The sequence below is a fragment of the Sceloporus undulatus genome, chromosome 4 (genome assembly GCF_019175285.1).
Source record: "Sceloporus undulatus isolate JIND9_A2432 ecotype Alabama chromosome 4, SceUnd_v1.1, whole genome shotgun sequence".
NCBI classification, from domain to species: Eukaryota; Metazoa; Chordata; class Lepidosauria; order Squamata; family Phrynosomatidae; genus Sceloporus; species Sceloporus undulatus.
The window spans coordinates 201,877,607-201,899,800 of NC_056525.1; the positions used below are offsets into that span (position 1 = coordinate 201,877,607).

General features: G+C 40.1%; 1 protein-coding gene across 4 annotated transcripts in view; it reads right to left on the reverse strand.

The window, feature by feature from the left end:
• Positions 1–18,853, reverse strand: part of CA8 (carbonic anhydrase 8) — a 60,566-nt gene extending 41,713 nt beyond the window's left edge. For 3 of the 4 annotated variants that reach the window (XR_006103802.1, XM_042466173.1, XM_042466171.1), the window contains exons 1-3: positions 18,703–18,853; positions 14,887–15,078; positions 9,504–9,628 (exon numbers count right to left, since the gene is read on the reverse strand). Coding sequence is in view for 3 of the 4 variants with exons in the window: in XM_042466173.1 (XP_042322107.1) it covers positions 9,504–9,628; positions 14,887–15,078; positions 18,703–18,778 (393 nt within the window). In the remaining variant the exon portion in view is untranslated. The remainder of the gene's footprint in view (positions 1–9,503; positions 9,629–14,886; positions 15,079–18,702) is intronic. The other variant, XM_042466174.1, reaches the window with a different exon arrangement.
• Between the last annotated feature and the right edge of the window lie 3,341 nt (positions 18,854–22,194).

A 22,194-nucleotide genomic window follows, 5' to 3' on the forward strand; every position in this document is an offset into this window, starting at 1 on the left:
CGCGACCCCCCATTGGGGACTAAAGTCCCGCCCGCGGCCTCCCTGATTGGTTGGGAGGCTGGGAAGGGGCGGGACTTTTAGCCGCCTACAAGCCCCAGCGGGCTTTGCGGCCAGAAGTCCCGCCCCTTCTCGGCCTCCCAACAAATTAGGGAGGGTGCAGAGGGAAAAGGGGCGGGACTTCCGGTTGCAAAGCCCGCTGGGGCTTGCAGTCCCGTCCTCTTCTCCCTGTGGTTGCCTGGCAGCCCCGGGGAGAAGAGGAGGAGGTGCCCCCCGTCTCTTCCCCCTCGCGGATGCTTGCACCCACGGGAAGGAAGGGAGAGGAGGAGGCGACCCCCCCGCCCCTTCCTCCTTGCGGGTGGCTGCACCCTCAGGAAGGAAGGGAGAGGAGGAGGCAACCCCCCGCCACTTTCTTATTGTGCGTGCCCGCACCAGCGCAGGCACGCGCAGGGAGAAAGAGAAAGGAGGGAGCCCCGCCCCCTTCCCCTTTTCCCTGCTGATGCCTGCTCCTGCACCGGCACCTGCGGGGAGAAGGGGAGGGGGAGGCGGGGGGATTCTCATCCTGGTGACCCCCAAGAAGGGGTCGCGACCCCCAGGTTGGGAACCACTGCACTAGACCCTTTCTCACTGCAGTAATGGAAGTTAAATAAAATGGTAGCATATGGTTTGTAGAGTGGCCACCACTGCACCTCTTTTTGTTCATGCTACCAGGACTGCTGCCCCCATTGCACTCTCTTCCTGCCTTCTCCCTGAACCCCACCTCCCTCCCTTATCCCAACTTTATGTCTGAATTAAAGACAATATTGTTTAGGGAAGCTTTCCAACCTACAACCTGATTTTGATAGTAGATAATGTGTATTAATCAGTATTGTTTTAAAGTTATTTTAATGCTATGTTGTTAATTTTATAATTTCCAGCTTCTTTTTTTTAGATTGTACACTGTAGGCATACTTTTATCTGTATTTTGGTTGTTTCACTGTGTAAAGCATTGTGTAAACTTACAGCACTATATAAATAAACAACAACAACAGTATGCCCTACCCAGCATGCCTTTAGGGTTTTCCTCCCAACTTTTTTTGCACTATTCCAGAGCTCTACAGCCACAATTTAAGTTAAATTGACACCCCATGATTGGCAATTACTCAACTGCCCCAGGAATGACTTTTCACCTGGGGCATTGCAGGATTGTCAGTTCATTCATGACTTTCCTCTGTGAATGAAAAAAGATGGCTGGGGGACAGGATAGTTATGGGAGGGAAGTTGTGTCATGCGATCGGCATCGTCAAAGCCACTTCCCTCCCAGGGAAATCATGGTTTAAAAGCCACATGTGGAAATCTCCAGAGGGTGTTTTGAACCAGGGAAACTTTTTGGTAAGCAGATTTATTGCTTTCACATATCAACACTGACATCTGCAATGACCTGGGCATGGGCAAGGGACATGATTTGCATCTTTCTGGATCTTATTACATTGTATCCCACACTCACAACAGTATAAATATATTTTATACCTGAGGCCTTAATATTGTTTGGTACTGCATCTGAAGAAGTGGTTTTATATTCATGAAAGCTCATGCTAAAATTAAAAAAGCAATTAAGTCTTAAAGATGTTGTTACATTTCTTTCTTTTTCTCCCCTCCCTTTCCATTCTTCCTTCCCCCCCCCCCTCCAACTCTGGCACCTGATGTGGAGAAAATTGCTCTTTTTTGCTCTGCCTTAGGCACCAAAATGTTTTGGAACAACCAGACTAGTTGATGGCAGCTCTCCAGCCTCTTAGGCCAAAACGGTTTTTACGCTATATGCATCCTTGAACTGGTGAAGGCCATTGATTGAATCTGAGGTCTTCTAGATACAAAATAGTGTTCACCTTGGATACCTATGTTATCTTTTTGGTTCTGCCAGTCTTCTTAGTTTTTCATTAAAAACTAGGTGGACTTTTGAAAACTCAAATGCACAAATCTAGTTAGACATCTTTATTGTGCTCATTGATTAATATTATAAAGATTTCTAGATTAATAAAAACAAGTTCTAATTTGTCTTTGATATTATAGACTCTGCCCACTTTTTCCCAGCTGTATAGCATTGCATGATAAGACCTAGGTTCCTCTTCACAGGTGTCACTTTCTGGGATAAGACACTTTCCTTTAGCTTAGGATAAGCTGTAGAAGACACTGGTGGACTACTGTGGAATGCTAAAAGTTCATTTTCAGCATCGTATTTAGCAGAGCCTGCCAATGAATTCCAGGTGCTGTAAGCTGCCGGAACTAGTAAAACCACCTCTTGAGTATTCCTTGCCAGGAAAACCTGATGAAATTCATGGAGACACTGTAAGTCAACAGATGACTTGAAGGCATACACACACACACAGCAGAACTATCTTTATTCTTCAAAAATATGTGATACGGGGCCAAACTTTTGATTCTAGGAGTGGGATATAGTGAGTGATATATGAAAAGCCACACTCTGTACCCACTACTCCTGCATCACTCTGTTAATTATCAGTAGAGCATTAAATGATTCATGTTACCTTCTTTGCAGAACTATATTGAAAATGATTTGCCTTTTTATGAAAGCCACATTCCACCTCCTATTAAGTTTAGACCACCACTGAATTACAACAAATATAAAAGTAATGATATTGAGAACTGCCATGTGATACAAAAGTCACAAAACATCAGCCTTCAAAAATGAGAGCCAACTATTGAATGCTTTCTCTCTGAATAGGTAAGTCATAGAGACAGTATTTTTATGCCAGCTGCTTTCTAAGACATGAGGCCTTGATTTGGAGGCAGGAAAAGAGGAAAGGAGGAAGGAAGGTTAGATGACTCATTCATCCACAAACTCTTTTTCATCCCTACACACAAACCCTTTTATTCATGTTTTCTTAGAAATCCAAAATCCCATTAAAAGATGAGAGGAGGAAAAGGAAAGGCAGGGAGGCGATCATAAATCACTGTTGTCTATACCATTTCAACAAGCTAGCTAGTCTTACACTGAATTCTACTGGCACCTCTCTCTTTCTCTTGCCCCCTAGCATAAACTAATGATGCCAAAAAATTTCGCTTTTTGAGAAAGCATATCACTTCCCATCCAAGTGCTAATGTTATCATTTGACCAGGACAATCACAGTAGCCCATACTAATATCTTGCTGTAAGTCATTCAAAAGAAACTACAAGGCACAGCTGTCTGTTCTGCTCAGAAAACCATGGCAAAAGCTAAGAAGATATACTGCAAGGACTCGTGCTTTTTAGACATATCTAGAAAAGACCATAGCTGAATAGCTGATATAGCTGAATAGATGATATCATAGTATTAACTATTAAGACTATAGACTAGCAGTCTTCTGGGACTTGCAGTCCAACAACATTTGGAGGTAGGCATGATTCCCACCCTTGTGTTATATCTTCACCAGGTTTGCATCTACAGTGTAGTTCTTTCTGTATATGCCTAGTACCACTTTTACCACAGATGCCACACCATACAACTATCCTGATTCATCATGGACAGTCCTGATTAATCTTCTGTCATCTACTTATTCTTCTGCTTTTAAAATCTCCTAGTTCTAGCTCTTCTTCCCACTTTCTTTCTTTGTTCTCAGCTTACTTCAGTTGCTGAAAACTGAGTTCAGAGTGTAAAGGTAGCTGGCATTCAATTAACTCAGTGGAAGGGCAGAAGAAGAGGGGCAGACTCTTGCCCTTTCCAATAAATTCAGGCAAAATCCAACTGCTGCAAGTATCTCTTAACTTATATCTATATATGAATGAATCTTTATTACACCCATAGACCAACATAAGAAAGTGGGGTACATTCCAATAAAAACATGAAAATAAAATATACATATATTTAACATATAACACGGATATAGAAAAACATTTAAAAACATTTTAAAAATTATATGGAGCACTCTATCCATCAGATTTCAAAGCAATATTCATTAGGTCTGGTCTGTGACACCAGCCATCAGCCAATGAATTTTAAGCACTGCTGCACAGAACCTAGCAACATTATATGTTGAATCAGGATTAATGTCTGAAAGCCACAAGAAAATATAAAATTGTCCAATATATCCTAGATATTTATACAGTAAGGTTTTTGTGGTTTCTTTGTGCACCACAGAAAATGAGATTGGGGCTGCAGTGTGAGGTTGCCATGGCCCTGATCCAGCACAGAGAGAGGCGGCTGCAGGCCACCCCTTAGGGATAGTCTGTATAACCCCAACATTACCAAGGAAAAGGCAAGTTTGTTAACAGGACTCAAAGCAGCTCCTTAAAACAGCTCAATGCAAAGATGTTAAGTGCTTTATTTTCAAGTAGCCTGCATTGTTTTTTATTAATTAACAGCTGTATCATTCAATATCACTGTTGCTGAATTACCTGAAACCAAAGTCCATTTCAAGCCCTGTGAATTCACCACTTGCATTAAATAAAAGAAGACAAAGCAAACCTGATACTCAACAGACCTTATCATTGGATAATAATGTAATCACTAAGCTTTGATGCCTCTCTTTTGTACTTAACGATAGTATCAAGTGCTTTCTCTGCTTTTTTTCTTGTTATTTGCTGCCGGAAGGTTAAGGATAAGACTCCAATTTTGTAAAACAAACCCTCCAGCCTATGAATTAGCTACAGAGGAAAATACTGAATGTGCTTGACAATAGCATGCTGTGAAATTTCTGTGGTCTAGTTCTCATGCAACATCAGTGACCAATGTAAGAGCCAAACTGGAGGAGATGAAAAGCACATAATTAATCCTTGGATGAATGTGTGTTTGTGTGTGCAAACTAGCAGCTGCCGGAGGGAACAGGGGATTGTGGTCTGGAAGGGTGAACTTCACCGCCTGTTCCTGTACCAGCTTTGGTCTAAACTAGGAATGTTATCTTGCTATTTTCCCAGAAAATAAATAGAAGTTTTTTTCCTAGATCAACCTGTAGGTGTGAGTGAGGCTGATTCAGTTTGAGATTACAGACCCTCTCCTCACCTTAGGCCATGGTCCCTATACAGACCCCAACATACATACATGGCTGAGAATGAAGTCAGAGAAATGCCAGGACTGAACTTGGAACCTTCTATATGCCATACATGTGGTTTGCCACCAATTTGTTGCCTATAGAAAAATATGCAAACCACATTTCTCTTAGTGTGAAAGAAAGCTCAGTGGCAAAGCAGATACTTTGGCGCACACACATACCAGCATCTCCATGGAGGGCTATTAAAAGATTCCACCAAACCTGTAAGGTCACTGCTGCCTGTGAAAGCAGATAACATTGGGCTAGACCAGTCAATGGTCTAACTCAGTATCAGGCAGCTTCCAAGGTTCCTATGCTTCTGCATAGTGGAACTGACAGATTTCCTCCTCTTTGCTCTTTGCTGAATGTTAGTTAAAAACAAAACAAGACACCCAGATATTATCTCAGACAGAGATATTATCAACACAGTAATTTATTTCAAGAGTGTCAGTTGCAGGGGTCCTCTGTTTAACTAATCCATTCAGCCATGAAGCAAAATGTCCTAATCTTAAGGATAAATTTTCCAGATGTTCAGGAAGAATAACTACATTGCCTCACTTAAAGATACAGGGTGTAGTTTCTTCCCATAAAAATGAGATGTAACACAGAACTTGGCAACCTAATCTTCCTTAAAGTTTTGAAAACAACAACAATATTCTTGTTAAAAGCCATGCATTTCAAGGATTTCTCTACCAATATGTTTGCAATATTCTGCCAGAGTAAGCCAAAGACAAACTTCTCCTGAAAAAATCTTGCCAAGAAAATCCCATGATAGGTTCCCCTTAGGGTTGCCATAAATCAAAAACAATTTGAAGGCACACAACAACAATTTTGTATATTAATATGTTGTTCATTTGGGTGATTATCTGAGGAGATGTAAAGATCTCAGGACTGCCTCACAAAAGGCAAGGGAAACACCACATTGTGTATATTCAGTGTACCCCCAAAGGTGAGTTGTGAAACAAACGCCTTTTCATTGTGTAGGGATGCAAAGCTCATCATCTTGTGCATGGATGAAAAATCCATTATGCCTTCACATATACACAGCTTTTAAAAGGCATATTTCTTTTTAACATATGACTCAATATAGTGTGGGCACACAAGGAATATGTATGACATGCATGCTGTGTGAAGCAGCTCTCTTTTCTAACTTATTTAGGTACATGTCTTTGTAGTTGCATGTTATATACCAGTTTTCTATGATTATAGAAAAAATATAAAATCATGTAAATTCATTTTTACTTGTCTTAGCTCAAAAAGAATCCAGCATTCTACATATAATTAATAAACTTTCTAGAACAGTAAAGACAACCAAATTTTAAAAAAAAGTTATATCCTAAGGTACAAGGTAAGTCATTCAGGGTCAGGATTTCAGTGAAGGATATGAAATCTCTCGGTATCAATTTCATCACATTTCTCAAAACCCCACCAACAGTTTGAAATGCTGTTTTCTTCATCCTGAATTTAATGTATTTGTATTTGTACATTTTCTAATGTACACATTGTTGTATAGTCGGCCTTCTGTATCGATAAATTCTGCATTCATGGATTCGATTAACCATACCTTGAAAAAATTCACACAAAACAAATACAAAAGCAAACCTTGATTTTGCCTTTTTATATAAGGGACACCATTTTACTACACCATAGTATATAATGGGACTTGAGCACCCACAGATTTTGGTACCCACAGGTGGTCCCCAATGGATAGAGAGAATCCCCTGTACACATTTTTTCCCCTTAATGAAATTCTGTTTCTACGCATTATTGAAACATACATGGTTTTAGACATGCATTTAAAAAATATTTTCATGGTTTTCTGACATTTTTGCCTTTGTCATTTCAAGAAGAAAAAATATTTTTGGGAGGACAGAACTTTAAAAAAAAAACCCTTTAATTTATTTTCCATCCCAATTTTAGCACATTTTATACCATCTAGATTTTCAGAATAAATATATTTATGGAAGAACAGCTTTTCCAGACTAAAGAAATTGTCACCAAAATTTAATCAAACATGCTACCTTCATGACATCAAATATGTCTTCTCAGGTGCTTGTACCATGCCCACCAATGATGAACGCATCTTTCTCCATAAGAATGACCCACCAGATGCCTGGATCTTAAAATAACAACAGTGCCATCTAGGTAGCATGGCCAGATGGAAAAGAAGTCAGGATTCCTGCACTTTATTTAGAGAGGTGGGTTTCAAGGAAGTGTCACTGTATGGAGAGGAAACACTTCTCTGTTTTGAATTTATTCTGACAGAGATTTTTTTAAAAACACAGAATTTCACATAAAAGCATGCAATTATTGCCTACAGCTAGAACTCTGTGTATTTATGATGGAGATGGTCACATTAACCTGAGACTAATGTCTGTGCATTGGACCTGGTTATAGAGAAGCAGACTTTGCCATATCTATGCATAGATTTGTAACAAATAAGCCCCGCAATAAGAATTCTGCCTTCCGCCAGAAATTTTCCTTTTGTCCTACAATTGCAGTAAATTACCATTTCTTTGGGGAATTCAGAAATACAGTTTAGGCATGTAAAGAAAAGAAAAAGAAAAGGATGCAAACACATCAAATATAAGACTAAACAATTTTCAGTGTCTCGTTCTATGTAATGCTAGAAATTTAGGGACTGAGAGGGAAGAATTCTTATTTGGGGGCAAAGATCTCATTTTGCTTCCCTTATAGCTACATCCCTGCCTGTGACCAAACTAAATGTTTAATGCCCACACATAAATGTATTTTTAAACCTGTGGAAACATGTTCCACTAGAACCCAAAAGGGCAAAGAAAACATTGCTGAATCTAATCTCTAATATAGAATCTGGTGTCTTTCTGACGATTTGGACCATGCCTACCACCACCTCAGCCAGTGGTCATGTTAGATGTGGGTGATTGGAGTCATAGGCTGCATCTGCATTGCAGAAATAATCCAGTTTGGCACCATTTGAACTGCCATGTCTCCATCCTATGAAATCTTGGGATTTGTAGTTTGTTGAGGCAGCAGAGCTCTCTTGACAGAGAAGGCTAAATATTTCACAAAACTAAAATTCCCAGAATTCCATAGCATTGAGCCATGGCAGTTAAAGTGATGTCAAACTGGATTGTTTCTGGAGTGCATATGCAGCCATAGTCCAACATATCTGCCAGGTATCAAGTCATGGAGGGCTGCCCTAATAAAATGCCTCCCTTGTGCTATCAGATTTGTTGCAGACACAGAAAAACAAAAGCTTGCTTAACTTATTTCATTCCATTTTGAAAGTTCCACTTAAATCTATACTTGTGTAAGATTTCATATGCTGATTTATGTCTCTCTTCAGAAAAACTCCCTAGTGCTTCTTTCACACAGAGGATTGTGTGAACAAGGAATGTTAAAACATTGCCTGTTCTAATTTTCTAAAACCCTCAAGATTTTGTGCAGATTTTCAACTTTTTGACAGTTCTTTTTAGTGAGAGAACCAAGCAAATTTTATGTGACTGAAGTGGGCCCAAAATTCTTTTGGCACAGTACTGAAAACAAGTCTTTATCACAGCAGCTCAGTGCTTAATAACAAATCCCACAAAGAATTAAAATGGAAAGGAAATTTGTTTCCAAGCTTCTAAAGGGATTAAGATAAATAGCCTGAAAATGTTTAATGCCAAACAAATATGCATTGAAAGAGCTTTTATAGTATGAAAGATTAATTGCATAGCATGCGGAAATACCTGAATATTACCAGCCAGTATCATAGATAGATACATGGAACTCCATTGCTGCAAACTGGTAATATTTAGGACCGCGGTCACCCTGTGACTGTTTTCAAACACTGTACAGTATTTCACTAAAAACTGGAAATTATCCATACATCTGTGCCATACACTGGCTTATTTTTCAACAACTGAAAAAAAAAATCCATTGATGATTTTGACTTGATTTTTCACTTAGGCCCTGTCTGCATGGGCTATATAAACCAGCCTCCCCCAGTCCTTTTGGCGGGAATCTGGATGACGTAGGGCCAATCCCTATGTCTGGTGCAAACAGTACACTGGGTAGCAGAGCAGGACATACATGCAAACAGCCACCCAATGTCAGAATGGAGAGCCCTAGGTAACAGAGGAATGTCGAGGCAGCTCCAGGACCAGAATACACTGAGCTCGCCGTGGAGCATCCTGGCCCATGCAGAGACACCAGCTCGCTTAGCAAAGCAAGCAAAGAATGCTAGTGCCTTTTTGTTCCGGGTATTAGTCAAGGTGACACTGGAAATGCTAATATAGGAGATCTTGTTAAAATATTATTAATGTTGGAGTTAATAGTATTGTGGGTTAACTTTAAGACCAATTAATCATGCAGTAGAATTTGTACCAGAGGCACAATACCATACATGTGAATTTCCTGTACAAATGATAGCCTTTAAATATTACTATAAATCAATAAGCCACTGGGTTAAAATGAAACCAACAGGTTTTTAGGCCATGGTTTAATGTTTTGAGGAAAAATGCTAAGGCTATGCTTACCTCCATGGGAAAAGCTTTAAAATTAACAGTATGTTCTGAGCCACGTTGATTTTCTCTGCCCCAGTGAAATCGAACATCATGCAGATCAAATTCATGCCCCCGAGGCAATGGTCCTCCTACTAACACTGAAAAAGAAAACAGCACAAATTATAGCTGGTGACATTAGAATGGACGATTTGCTGAGGACTTTCCCAGCTAATAGTAGGGAAAGTGTTTCTTTTATGGTGAAGGTGAAATGCTGGAAGCATGTAGTCACAATTCACAAATTTGGTTAATTTGTTCTGTCGCTTCACACTTCATATAATAAGTTTGGCAGGTGGTGTGCCATTCCTTTCTCATTTTTATGACAATTTTTCATAATTAAAGACAAACATTCTGTCTTTACCACTCCTAGGAATATCTGTGAGGTCTGTATTTTCACCACCTGAAAGACTTCTGCATATAATATAGGATGCATATTTATTAATAACATAAACATGCCTCTTCTGAGGAATCCAGGGCTGGATCCAGAGGGCCTTAATAATTTTACACCCATGGCCAATTTCCCATATTTGAATATGAGAACGAAGCAGGTAGTTATTAGTTAACTTTAGGTACTTTGAGATGGCATTATTTGGGCTTGTCACATTGTGCTTTAGGCTTGGTTATAAACTATGCACTAGCTTGGTTGCCCTGTGGGATGGTTTCTGCAGGGACACAGACTGTGGAAAGTATGGACCTGGTGATTTTCCTGGACCTCTCAGTGACCTTTGATACCACCAACCATAGAAGTTTTCTGGGGAAGCTCTGTCTGACATGGGAAATGTATACTGTACATTGTTTTTGAACAGCCAATTCTGGAAGGTGGTGCTGAGAGACTGTTAATGTGCCCCAATGAAACTTTCTTTTGGCACCCCCCTGGGTGTGTGGAGAGAGGGGTAGTTTTTATGTGAGTCTGCCATGGACTTGCTGCAAAACATTTTCCTCCCACTCAATTAAAGCTAATTTCAATGGGAAAAGGGAATTAGAAACCAGCAACCCTGAAGATCAATAACTGCCCCCTCCATTGTCACAGTACATAGGTACAGCACATCTGTGGGTGAGTGGTGTTTGAACACATTACTGACCATCCTTGCTTTCCAAGAGTGTCAGAGGAACATCTGTGTGTTTTTTAAAAATATTATATGGGATTTTCTGAGACGTGTGCTTTCCCTGATCTTCATGGCTTAGGCAGGTGTATGATATGTCAGTTTGCTGCAAATTTTACAGAGCTACCATTTGACCTGAGCTACCATAATTAACCATGCTTTGTTGTTGTTGTTGTTGTTGTTGTTGTTGTTATTGTTGTTGTATTTTCTTCATGGACCCCATGCAGAGCAAGTCAAGGTTAATTGTGAGTGCCATGCTTGTTGTTGTTAACTGTCTTTTACTTACAGCAATCCGATGAATAAAAGCTTTCCAAGTCACCCTGTTATCAACAGCACACATTAGCACTAAACAAGAAAGGGGCTCATTTGATTTAACAATTCCCATAAGCAAAATTCAGCTAAGAATACATCAAATTAATTTACTGTAGTGGCCATAATTACATATTTTTAGTTATTGTTCTTTAACATTATCCAAACCAAATAATGGCACTGCCAAATAATGGCACCTAAATGCAGAAAATCCACTCTGCCCCAGCCACCTTATATGACACATGGAGGGAAAGTTCGAAAACAGGTTTCTGCTGATATATGACATATAGCTATAGAAACAAATAGATGCAGATATAGATATAATTGCAAACTTTCCATGTGCTGCCTACCTACAATTTTTGCTGGTTTAAGAATGAAAAATCATGTCCTTGTTGAATCCTGTGAGTCCTCATTTATTTGTATTTTTTTTTAAAAAAAACAAAACTGCACTATATGTATTTCCCAGAATGTTTACCAGGGTTCATCTCAAATGTGTCCACTATGGCTCTTTTTCTACAAGTTTGTCCTGAATGATACACAGACAGATATATATGCCTGAAAAGCTGCAGTAATATACTTCTGGGGAAATTATGCATGACCATCTAAAGACAATGTTTCCTATTTAATAATCTTACTTTTCATGTTTTCCATTTGCTAAAACTAAAATCCATCATATCCAAAATTTCAAGTATAGAAAATCTAGAATGAGAAAAACATATATCTGTGATTAATTTCTACACAACAGCAAGAGATTATCAATGACTACACTCATTATGGTTCTACATCCTGTGTCAGAGGTAATATACCACTCAGTATCCACAGTTGCTGAGAAACATACGTGAGAGGCTATTCTTGCATCTGTCTTATGCATGTGAGTTCCCATAAGCAGCTCGTTGGCCACTGTGAAAACTTTATACTACAAGAAATAGGGCTTTGGTTTGATCTATGATGATTCTTCTTATTATTATTATTATTAGTAGTAGTAGTAGTAGTAGTATTAACCTTTATTTATAAAGCGCTGTAAATTTACACATCCTTACATTTTTATGTTCTGCAAGAACTACAATAGCGAGTGAAGGATACAACAAGATCAACAAATTATAACAATGCATAACAATGCAGTGTCATAAATGGGATAAGAAGCCTGTCATGTTTCTGGGAATACAATCCCATGGACAACAGGTACTTTCAAGGGTTTGTATGAAAGCAGCATTATGACCTAGGACTAGGTGGCATAGATTGCAAGGAGATATGCTGCTGAATGGACAGAACAGATTAAGTAAACTCAGTGATCTGTAGACAGTTGATTTAAAGGGCTGCAAGGGTAAGAAAGTGAAGAGGGCTCTATAGCCTGAATTTCCAGAGGCATATACCTTCATTTCCTCTACCACCCCTTAGAAGCTTATCACATCCATTTTCCCCCCCCCCCCCATTATGGGCATGGGAAGAGGCCACTCGGGGCTGCGCGAGTCTAAAAAGAAACACATTTTACTGCACCTCAGAGTGCCCTCAAAATTGCCACATTCTGCCGCTCGGCGCCAAGCCTTCCCCATTCAGTACTGAGGAGCACAACCCCGAGCAGCCCCTTCCCATGCCCATAACGGGGGGGGGGGGGGGGGAGGAATGGATGCAATAAGCTTCTTAGTCAGCATTCTGTCATATGGCTAAAGGTGGGGTCAATTGAGTGATTTTAATATAAGTATAATATGATCACTCCTAGATGCACCAGAAACGAATCTAGTTGCCATGTCTTACACTAATTGAAGTTTCCAAACTTAGTACAGAGGTAGCCCAATGTACAGTGCATTGCAGAAGTCCAGCCTTGAGTTTACCAGTGGGGCACTGATATCTTTAGATCCTCCAGATTGGTTGTAGTGATGTCAATGTTCAAAGGTTGTCAGTTTCAGAAACTAAAATAATATGAATCACTTCAGACATTTTCTGGATTAGGTGAGAGGAGGAAAATGGTTGTGATTCAATTCCTAGCTTCATCATTCCTGGTCACATGAGTGGAAGACATATATGTCCTTGAAAATAGATGTGCATTCTACACTAAATCAGAAGAATACATGGCTATGCACAGACTGGTTGTCTGAGCAATGAGACTTCAAACTTTCCAGTGCTTACACTGGATTGCAGTACTTTTTACATTTACATGATGACCCAGAAAACTTATTGGTGTTTTGTAATATTTTTATTAGTTGAGAAATACACAGATTGAACATAGGTGGAGGTTCACCACCTAGACCACTTAGGCTGTTGGGTAGTTTTTGAAATATAAGAAGTATATATCTATTTACTTATTTTATTTCCTATATATTTTCATAGCAGAGAAACCACAAAAGAACAGAGCCTGATCCACTGAGATTTTTAGGGGTATCTGCCTTAGAGCTCCTGAGAAATCTTCAAGCTCTGACCTTTCCTCAGGCTGTCTTGGCTCCAGTCTAAGCTGCTTTTTTCACACATACTGAATTACTACATTCCACAGCTGGGGGGGGGGGGGGGACTAAGCCCTGCTTATGAAATGTTCAAAAAGGCAGCTGTGTCAATCTGTTTCAGTATAAAATGAGAAGAGAAAAAATAGCCTTGTGGCAACTTATTTCAGCATGTTTGTGGGCTACAATATCTGAAGAAGTGGGTTATAGCCCACAGAAGCATATGCTGAAATAAATGGGTTAGTCTGAAAGCTGCTGCAAGACTGACTTCCTACCTTGTTTAATGCTGATTTTGAAATAGCTGTCTCCTTCCAAAAGAGTCCAGGAATTCAGAGCAGTCTTAATAATAAAAAGTGAAAGGAACCCAGATACATTTCTAGGTCCCTTAAGGCAATCTCCAGCAGCCCTATTTGATAAATTTGGCAGAATTCACTGTTAATGGAAACTAATCTCCAAAATGAACCGCCAAAAGCCATTTCATTCAACCCCAATTTCATAACATTACGTTTTCCTCATATGTCTCTGTCCAATTTGGACATGATTAGATTGGAAAGGAGACAGCAGTCATTCATGCTTCCTCTCTTGTCACTTCTGGACCATGTCTGAAGCAGCCTTCAGAAAGGCATCAAATTTTCTTCCCAATGAGATGCATGTTTCCAGTGTAGGATCCACTGACAAATGTTTCCTGCTTACCATTTGGCCATATACAGGATGGGAAATTTACTTGTTATCCTCCTGGCTGCTTCATAGTATTCAAAGTTTTGCCAAGAATATGTTAAGTACAAAACATTCTGCATATTGTTAACTTTGAATGCTAGTGCCATATGTTATTAAGCAGTAAAGAGTGTGCAATAATTTTCTCCACAGAAGCTAAAAACACAGAGCCAAAACATTATTTGGGAGCTGCTTGCATGCAGCTCCCATCCTATATTGGTGTTGCCCATCCTATGCAAGCCAGTTTCTTCCACCACTAAAAATTATAAGAATTCACTTGTCTTAGGACCAGGTCTATCCTTCCATTTCCTTAATTAACATGTTGAAAACACAAGAAAGAAATCAGAGAGACAGTAGCATTTCTGTAATGCTTGAAGGATCAGATGCAAGCATTATATTCCTACCTTGAAAACTTCTGGGATGTTCTTTTTGATCTGATAACTTGTATCTGTCCACAGTTCTATGCCCTGAAGTTTCTGAGAGAGTTCTCCAAAAAAGCTCAGGTGTGTGCCTTGCTTGGTGAGAAATAATGTGCTCTGAGCCAGGCAATTCCTTGTTCAAATCACACTTTAGCCATTGTGGCCTGAAGCAAACCTCTTTCTCTCAACTTCACACCTCACATCAGTAACGTGGGGATAATAATGATGACCTTACAAGATGCTTATAAGGTTTACTGAGTGTATATCTCTGACTGCTTGATCATTTTTGCAATTTATAATCAGTTTAATTTGGAATGATGAAAGGAGTACTCAATCTGGACATAGCCTAAAACAAACAGTAAACAATAGGAAAGCATACCTGATTTAGACTTTAAGAGGATCTGAACTGAGTGTCCATCATTGATGACCTCACAATCACGGCATACAACGTAGTTTGGTGACAAACTTACTTCCAGGAGTGAGGGATCATATTTGGCTTCTCTTGAATTCAAATTAATGGGTGATTGATATTCTCCATTAGCATCAGGAAAAACTAACCCCCACTCAACTCCTGGAAAAAAATTAATCTGAAATGAAATATTACAGTATTTCCAGATGCTCTTAAACTGTAGCTGTTTGAGCCTCTGGACATTAAAAGCAGCTTGGGGCCCCTTCACACTACACACTTATAGTGCCATGTTCCACTTTAAATAATAATAATAAAAATTTTTATTTATATTTTCCTGCCTCTCCTGGGTGGATCGAGGTGGGATTACAACCTAGTATAAAAATACAAGTACAAGCACAACAATAAAATACATAAAGAAATAGCAATTAAAAACAAGGTATCAAAAAGCGACTGTTGGAATAAAGATATTCCAATCCTATTCAAAGAGGTGGATCTGTGTATCTTATACAAGATCGGGTGGGTATGCTCGCCAGAAGAGATCTGTTTTAACTGCCCTTTTAAAGGTCCCCAAGGAGGTAGTAAGATGGATCTCTTCTGGGAGACTATTCCACAATCTTGGAGTGGCTGTGGTAAAAGCTCTTTGGGAAGTTGAGGCTAGTCTAGTTGTTTTTGATTCCAACAAATTCTTCCCTGTTGTTCTGAGGGTGCGGGGCAGATTATGTAGGGATGGCCATGGCAACGTCTTATAGAATTCAAGGAAATGCAGTTTAGGGAGAGGTATTTAGAATTCTCAGCTGGAGCCCTCCAGTGCCTCCCAAAACTAAAAAAAAAACCAGAATTCCACAGGATGTTACCATGACATTTAAAGCTATATATAGTGCTATAACTGTATAGTGTGAAAGGGCCCCTGCAGGGAAAACAGAATCTTCCCCCTCCCGCATTCCATCGATGGAAGTCTTTCTGTCAATGGGAGAGTCTAAATGGATTATTCCTGAACTGTTATCTCTTAAAGTCTCTTAAGTCTCTTAAAGCTCCTAAAGAGATTAGTCCACATCATCCTTGTACTTCTAATATGTTCCAAGCACAGAACAGAGCCAAATTATGGGCTTAATGAGCTGTGACATTAAATGCATCTTTTTATATGTCCCAACAGGTGGATTTCCTCCTCATGAAATTAGTAACATGTTCTCCAGGCCACAGAAAGAAAGGATTGAACTACAGTATTTCTTACTTTCTTTTTATTATTATTGCCCCTCCATTAATAATTATTCTTCCATTAATAATTATCACATATACCAGCAGGTGCTATTTGTATTCTCCAAAACCATTTACACTAAATGCAGACACACTTTTAATATTGCATCTAGTGTGGATCAGTGGCATCACTTGGGCTAGCGTCACCTGGCATGGTAACTCATGAGTCCAAAACACACTGTAGAAATAATCTTGTTTGGGACTGTTTTAATTGCCCTGGCTCAATGCTAGGGAATCTTGGAAACTGTAGCTTATGCTGGCACTAGAGCAAACAGAGAAGGCTAAATGTCTCACAAAACTACAGTTCCCAGATTTCCTAGCATTGAGCCAGGGCAGTTATAGTGGTCTCAGACTGGATTATTTCTGCAGTGTGTTTTGGGCCATGGTGTCAACCACCACCACCCCTTTTTTTCCCTTCCTCCCAAAGCACACCATACAGAATCCTTAGGAATGTTTTCTGTACTGATGTTACTCATAAATTGTAATTCCTGTATCACTGAATGTAATGGCAATAGTCATGACATAAACAACTAGCAAAATTAAATTATACCTATAAATTTCATACACATCCTAAATGTATTTACATGTACATAGTTTCATGTGGTTAAAGTGAACATTTGGTAAGATGTGATGTTTTAACTAAATTTTTGAAAGACTAGGTTTTTTTACAAAATTCATATATATATATATATATATATATCCTCTCCTTTCTCCTCCCACTCAGCCTCACTCCACTGTCACCATCTCTTCAGTGTTTTGAGGGGTACAGGCAAATGCCACAGCCCATTTCTGCCAAAAAGGAGATGTTTGAGGAGAAGTGGTGTCACCTCCCCCTTTAGGGTACCACCTGGTACAGTTTGCACACACACACACACCCTGCACAACGATAGTAATACCACTGCTCTTGGTTAGTGATCCATATCAGGAATATTTTTAATGAAAGAATTCCAGTTCTCCATAATATAACTGGAATTTCTAAACACCAGTCTTATCTGGAGAGAAAATGCTTTCTCAGCCAAAAACATGGAATAAATCCTGATTCTGAATTTTTAAGACTAGCTTAGCTTAGCCTGTCACTAGACCAAATGAAACATCAGATCCTTTTTATTCACCAAAAGTTTGCAGTCTAATAGTGATGATGTGTTCGTGCTTGCCAATTAATTTGCTGTTTTACTTAGTACAACTTAGCTTGCCATAACACCTCGTTCACCCTGTTTCAGAAAATGTCCACTTTGTCATTTTCACCATACAGTGATGACAAACCCCAAGTTTACAGTTGCTAAGATGGAGTGAAGGAAATGTTTTGCAAATGAGGTGAGATTGTGCTAGATGAAAACAGGAGATTAGTTGGCAAAAAAGAGCAAATATCTTTCTTTCAAACTAAAGAACTCTGGTAAACTCCAAAACTTGCTTTGTGATGTTGGTCCTGATATTCTTTTTCATCGTATCCAAGCAACATTCATCCTCCATATGTGTAATATTTACTCAGCACCCAATAAGAAGAGAAGGAGAATACTAATATTCTTGAGAGCTTCCACATTACCTTGTGAAGGTTAAGGTGACAATAATCTAACTTTTCATTTACATGTATGTATTATTTTGTAATGGATCAACACAGCTACCTGTAATTTTGGGTTTTTTGTTGGGTGAGTCACACTCTCTCAGCCTCAGAAGAAGGCAATGGAAAACCTCCTCTGAACAAATCTTGCCAAGAAAACCCTGCAATAGGTTCATCTAGAGGTCGCCAGAAACGATTTGAAGGCACACAACTACAACAGAAAATTACAATAATTATGTGTGCCTTCAAGTTCACGGTCAGTTTATGGTGACCCTGTGAATTTGATAAGGTTTTCTTATACCACATACATAATACCTTGTCATAATATCCTGTGTTTAAGTGCTTCATTTAAATAGTGCAGTGCAGTCTTCTTAAGCATCCTGGTTTCTAACCATAAATGTTTCTGGACCCACCATATTAAATACAGTTTGGGTTATGAAAGTGAGAAGGGATTAAAAATCCCTTTGACTTGCCACAGTCTGTGCTCACTGGACAGTAAAACAACAACAAAAGCAATCCACCTTCTTTGTGTATAGTCAGTAGGTGCTGTCAGAGTTACAATGTTTGAGTTTCAAACACAGAGCAGGAATGTTGGATTTATCTGCAGAGAGGCAACTATTTGCATTGCTTCTTTGCATTTCGAAAAAAGACAGCTTACTGTGGAAACAATTCATTTGATTTCAAGGGTTACCCCCACCCACAGTCACAGACACACTTCTTAAGTAGAACCTAAACAGAAATCATCCATTTATAGATTCACTGGCAAACCTAATGTGATAGTTTCTTCTTTGGCAGAAAGCTTTTGTTGAAATGACACTTGATACCAAGAGAGCATTAGCAAAATGTATTCAGATGGCAGGAATAAATGTGTACTTGTTAAAGTCAACAAAGCTTTCTAACTCACACATGGTGTAAATGTCTACTTACTTAAGCTTACAGCCTGAAACCCCACCACCACCACCCAATCTCCTTACCTTCTTCATAACCCCACTCCACAGTTTCTCCTTTTTCAGGAAAGGGCTCTGATTCCTCAATGTAGCTGTCAGCCATTAGCAGGCGCTCCCCAGCTCCTCTGGGCTCTCAGGGTGTCTCTGTGTGATTCTCTCACGGAAGTCTGCTCTCCTCTAACAGAAAGAGGGTGTGTGTGTGTGTGTGTGTGTGTGAGAGAGAGAGAGAGAGAGAGAGAGAGAACAGGAGCTGGAGACTTTGCAGAATGGCTAGTCAATGACCCTGTGTGATAAACACATGGCAGAGTCAGGCAGGCTGGATTACTTTGGAAATCTGGACACTTTTCTATGTGTTTCTAGACGAAGTTGATTATATTTTATTACATCCCACCTTTCCCCCAATAGGCAGTGAACAACTTCAATACAATACAATTTAAAAACAGTACAACATTAAAATATATAAATATAAAATTTAAAAAACAATTTTAAAAGTTAAAACAATTGTAAATTAAAATGTAACATGTTAAAAATACAAACCTTAACATTTAAATTGCACATCATTGCAGGGATGGAGCCATGCTGGCCTCTCTAGGGAGGGAGTTCCAAAGCTTGGGAGCAGCCACTGAGAAGGTCCTCTCTGTTATTCCCACCAAACACGGCTGAGAAGGTGGTGGGACAGAGAGAATGACCTCTGCCTATGATCTCAACACTCTAGTGGGCTTGTAAAGGGAGATACGGTCCTTCAGATAACCAGGACCCAAGGTATATAAGAATCAAAGACATGGAAATCATAGAGAGAAAGAGAGGTTGTGACATTTGTATGTCTTCAGTCTGGAAGGGAGAGGGGGAAAGAGCTGTGTTAAACACATTTCCTGCAAATCTATGGTGGGTTACAGACCGCCCGTTTGGGGCGTCCTGCACCCGCCCCTTTCTCTGCTGTATCGGGGCCTCAGCTGCCAGACCAGCAGCCTCCGAGGCCCCGATACGCCGCTTTCCAGGCCACAGGGAAGTGGCAAAAGGCCGCTTCCCTGCGGCCTGGAAAGGGGTGTCCTTGGGGCTTCAAGCCCCAAGGACATCCCATGGCAGCGGGGAGGAGGAGAAATGGGCTGCCAACGACGCAAACTCCAGAAGGAGCCCCGTTTCGGAGCTCCTTCTTACACCGCTTAAAGGGTGCTCTAAGTGCCCTCGCGTGGTGCAAGGATGTCATGTCCGCACCGCCTCATTTGGAGGTGGCGCGGTTGTGACGTCATAATGGCAGCGGCCATGTGGAACGGCCACCGCCATTTTGTGCTCGCTCCGCGCGTACTAGGGTTGGGATCATCCGGAAAGGACGCTCCTTTCTATCCCTAGCACGTGTGGAGCGTGCACTTTTAGGCCCGTCTGTAACGGGCCAAAGTGTGGTTAGTTGTGTCCGGCCTGGACTTGTGGCTATGCTGACCACATTGTGGTGGAAATTGTCCTAGCTATTTAAAGAAGAACAAAGTAGTGTGATACAAACAAAAATCCATCAGTGATACCTTTATTGGCCAACTAAAATGCACAATATACTTGTTGCAAGCTTTCAAAGCTCCATGGGCTTCTTCATCAGACAAGATGTTACAAACCAAACAGGAAGGGTGGAAATGATGTTAGTCAGATGCCTGCATGTTGTTTCAGTCTTTTGCAGACAGGCTCCTCCTCCTTCTGGCCATGTGGCAATAGGGAGATTTTCAAAATTCAGGAAATTTAAAGTCCATTTGCATCTCAGTAGGGACCCCTCTTTTGCAATCCAATATGTCACCATTCCAAACAACGAAAACATGGAGCCTTCTTGAGGAATCCATTGTCCTCTGCCTACAAAGAGGTCTGTAACCTCAATGGAATGGGGACACACTGGATTTCAAAAGAGGGGGTCACAGGCCTCTTTGTAGGCAGAGGGCAATGGATTCCTCAAGAAGGCTCCATAAAATGCAATACTGTTGGTATGTTATCCCACATAAATATATAAAAATAGGAACGACAGATGTTGGAAATGTGACAAGGAGCCAGGCGCATTTTACCATCTCTGGTGGAAATGCAATTATGCCAAAAAACAATTGGAAAGAAATTCATAAAATAATGGAAGAAATACTAAAAACAATAGAATTTCTATTTCTCTGATAGATTTTTGTTTGTATTTGTTAATGGCCGCTACCTCTGCATGTTTAAAGTAGCGTGATGTGAAAGTTATGCTGTGAAGCAGCCAAGCATAATACTGCATACAGTAGCACCACCTGGATTACATCAAAGTAACATGATTTCACTCAGCTCACTGGAGATCTTTTTGGTATTCCAGAGATCTTTCCTATCGGGCACCCTTTCACATTTTAACAAGAGAAATATCCTTCTTAGAAAGCCCAGGGTGTTTTGAAGTGTGTTCCTAAGTGGCAAGATACTTAGCGTTACAAACCTGGGTTTCAACAGATTTCTCAACCAAAGTAGGCAGAAGACAGAAACAAAACTACTGACAGTTCCCCAGATGATTTGTAGTAGGATTTCTCATTCCCAATAGTTTAATATTAACATTAACAACAACAGCAAATCTAACCCTTTTGGATTTTAAAATCAAAGGAGATTTGTATGTGAAAGGGCATCTTCAGGTAGGGTTGCCATTACTGCTGAAAAACCAGGAAAATCCCAGATTGAAGCATTTGAAAAATGTCCTGGCCAGTTGAAGCAGTGGGTCCAGGATTCCTGAAGGCAGAAGTGAAATCTCAGGAGAAAACTCATCAACATGCTGCCCAGAGGGGGAAGGTAAGGGAGGCAAGCAGAGGCCTTGAGTAGCTGAGGAGGTTGTGTTGTGTCCTGGCAACTGTGAGGCAATACTGCATGCATGGTGGAACATTTTGCTTGCTGATGGGGCTTCCTTCCGTCTGCCCAATAGAAGGGTGTGGGTGTGGGTGTGAGTGAATGAATGAAAAGAGGGGCTGGGAGACAGCAGTGAAGTCAAAGAAATCAAATGTGCAAATAAGTCCATTAGTAACACTGGAGTTTATCACACAGGAGGAATTTCTCTTAATTTCAAAGGAAAAGAAAGTGGGGCCAAATTCAGCGAATTTACTTGAATTCAAATTGCGTTCAAACTGATTTCCCATTGCCCAAAAATAGCTTGCCATTGCCCAAAATTATGTGTGATCACCTCTCACACAATAACGTGAAACCCCATGATTGCGTTCAGACTGACTATGCCCAAAATTGCGGTGTAGTCCTATTCACGCAATAACATTAAAACCCCATGATGCGTTCGGATTGCCATTGGATATACTTCCAATTTCCCTTGTCTGATAACATCACTGTGAGGAACCTCCTTTCTTTTTCTCTCTCGTGTGAAGCTATCTTCCTCCTCCTTTGGCAGAGAATTGCTCAAGAAGTCTCGGTGTTGTGGCATCTATAAAACATTTAGATGCTGCTGAAACACATCAAACACAGTCCCATTTTTTTAAAAAAAGCTTTACCTTTGTTAGAGGTAAAAATCTCAATGAGTTAAGACCCAGTCTTTGT